This window comes from Pteropus alecto, unplaced genomic scaffold (genome assembly GCF_000325575.1).
Source record: "Pteropus alecto unplaced genomic scaffold, ASM32557v1 scaffold13, whole genome shotgun sequence".
Taxonomy (NCBI): domain Eukaryota; kingdom Metazoa; phylum Chordata; class Mammalia; order Chiroptera; family Pteropodidae; genus Pteropus; species Pteropus alecto.
In genome coordinates this window covers 8,453,347-8,455,998 of record NW_006434373.1, presented here as the reverse complement: position 1 = coordinate 8,455,998, position 2,652 = coordinate 8,453,347, and the positions used below count along the sequence as shown (strand labels likewise).

General features: G+C 39.2%; 1 protein-coding gene across 1 annotated transcript in view; it reads right to left on the bottom strand.

The window, feature by feature from the left end:
* The window catches only part of METTL21C (methyltransferase like 21C), a 7,505-nt gene extending 5,383 nt beyond the window's left edge, over window positions 1-2,122 (bottom strand). The window contains exon 1 of the mRNA XM_006909381.1: window positions 1,993-2,122. Coding sequence (XP_006909443.1) covers window positions 1,993-2,122 — 130 coding nt within the window. The remainder of the gene's footprint in view (window positions 1-1,992) is intronic.
* Between the last annotated feature and the right edge of the window lie 530 nt (window positions 2,123-2,652).

The window sequence follows — 2,652 nt, the reverse complement described above, 5'->3', positions numbered from 1 at the left end:
AAAAATGGGGCTTATATTTTGCATGTCTTTGTATGTATTTTCATTTCGGTTTTCTAGAAATTCATTTTTATTGTGTCTTAAAAAAATAGTGTCAGTATGCGGCAGATTGGGAAATGGTCTTTGACCCAAGCGTGAGCTTGCCGGAACCTGCTAATAAGGTTTATCAGGTCAGTCCTGAGATGTTGTCCTTTCCTGTCACATGCCCTGGTTGGGGTCGTGGGGAGGTTACAGAGGAGGGAAGGAGACCTATGGCCCAAACCCACCTCTTATTATGGGAAGCTACTGACATCTGACAACACTTATGCATTATTTATGAATGACCAAAGAGTCTCTGGCTTCTCTTATAGGTCTGGTAAGCTAACTCCGAATTCTGTTTCACAGACAATAAGAAGACAGAGTGACAAACTGTGGTGGCCAGTAAATGTTTGATGACCAGTTTGGGGCGAGAGGAAGAAGCACTGATTTCTAGGGTTTGATGATTACCGTGGTGTAAAGACTTCTGGTGATTTTATATTTGACCCCTTTTATCCCGTCTACCTCCTTGATTGGTGATTTTAAACTATCAGTGAGATGTCACTGGGAAAAGATGTAGAGCAGCACATCATGAGCATTTGTACCACCTGGAGGCAATGCACATCAGTAGTCTCAAGAGCATAGATAATCATCAAATGTAGTAAAATAATTCGTGATGAGTCTTGAGTATTTATTACCTTAGTTTTTTTTTTCATACACTTTTGCCTTTTATATAATCTATTTAATTGTAAGTTTATGTAACTTAAATTTCAATAATGGCTATGTTTAATAACCAGCTCGCAAAATTCCTGAAATTCAGAGCTGGTACAAGCCAGTTAGTACAAGAAGTCGATACAGAGCTGTGCCTCTTTTCTCAAAGGCTTTCATCAATCGAGTACCTACTAGGAGCAGCCAGACCATGAGGGACTCATGCCAGCTCCTGTAGACTTCCCTCCTCTATGCCCTCCCCCCAACCCCATTGTGACTCAGACTGTTCATTCCTACCACATATCACCAGATGGGGACTTTCAAGACTGTAGGAAAAGTCAATGGGCTGATTTTGAATGGCTCATTATTTCATAGGTTAATAAGCTGATGGTTATACTTTCCTGATCAACTTTGTAAGGAAACATAGGCATATAAATATTCTCCCATGAAACTTTTTCATGTTCTACAAAGATAGAGAAATTTATGTTTATTGCATATTAAATATTGTCTCCTTTTATCTGTGCTAGTTTGATAGTTTTAAAAGGACCGGATTTTAGAGGCACGTAGAGTTGCATTTCTATGTAAACAGTTTAGTAAAAATAAATAACACCTTGGTTTTGTAGAATTGGAACATAATTTTACCATATTAGATTATTGTAAATATTTTAAATGTTATATCTTGGCTTTAATGACATTATCTGATATGTCTATTATTTATTAGCTACTGAGTTTCTGTCCAGAAATGCAACCTTAATGGTTACATCGTCCTGATGGAAAAATATACTCTGCTTTACAAGGTTCCACTGTATGACATAGCTGCCAGGAATACATTTTGGTGAAAAGCAGAAATGAATCTCAATTTCATTTCTTTTTAAAAGTTCTTGTACAAAAATATACAATCTTAGATTTACACACAAGATAAAACAAATTTGTATACTTTGATAAGTAAATAATGAAATATAGAAATAAGGATTACTTTTAATGCTATGCTTATGCTTGCCAAAAGGCATTTTTCTACTTAGCTTCATTATAGGAACAATCTAGATGGGTGTTAACTAGACTTATTATCTTGATCATTTTGCAATATATACAAATATTGAATCATTATGTCATACACCTAAAACTAACAATGTTATGTATTCATTAGATCTCAATAAAACAATTTAAAATCCGGAGTTAAAAGGAAATGGAAATTCTTGTCACTGATAATAACTAGAAAATGCCATCACCAGGAAAACAACTGAGAAGGGCTGAGGTGGTGAAGGAGGTTACCTCCTGGGGATCCACTGGTGTCATCTTTCTGGAGAGTCTCCTCCTCCTTGGTCTCTAGCCAGCCATCTGGGGAACTCGGTCCTTTTCCCAGGTGCCCAGGCTGCTGCTCGGAGCTCAGACACACGTCCATAACCAGAGCCAACTGGAGAGGAGAAAACTGGACAAGACCCAAGTTGCTCAGCCCCAGGCTGTTTGAATCTCCCAGAGGACTCTAAAAGGTGTAGCTTAGCACCTTAGCATCTGCTGAGCCGAGATGCTTTTTACCTGCTTTTTACTTTAGTTCCTAGTTCCCAAGGAGCTGCCAGTCCAGTTTCGCACAACAAGGTAGAGGGAAGCCATTAAATGTGACCGAAATTATACTGTGCATGAAGAAAGGCCAAAATAAAGTAATTGTAGCCGGGGAACAGGCACGACATTGCTGGGGTCTAAAATGTATTTCCGATAGCTTTTGGACCTGAATTTTAAGACGGTCCAGCACAGCAGATGACCATTGTGAGCACCTCATGGATCGAGAGGTAAATGACATCATGGATGAGAAGTATGGCTGCTCCTTTTTCATTGAGGCTTCATTGCACTGGGGCCTGAGAGCCGGACACCTGCCTTAGCTCTCCACTCTAACACTTGGAAACTTACTTACTCTCCCTCCCCTCCTCACTGGTT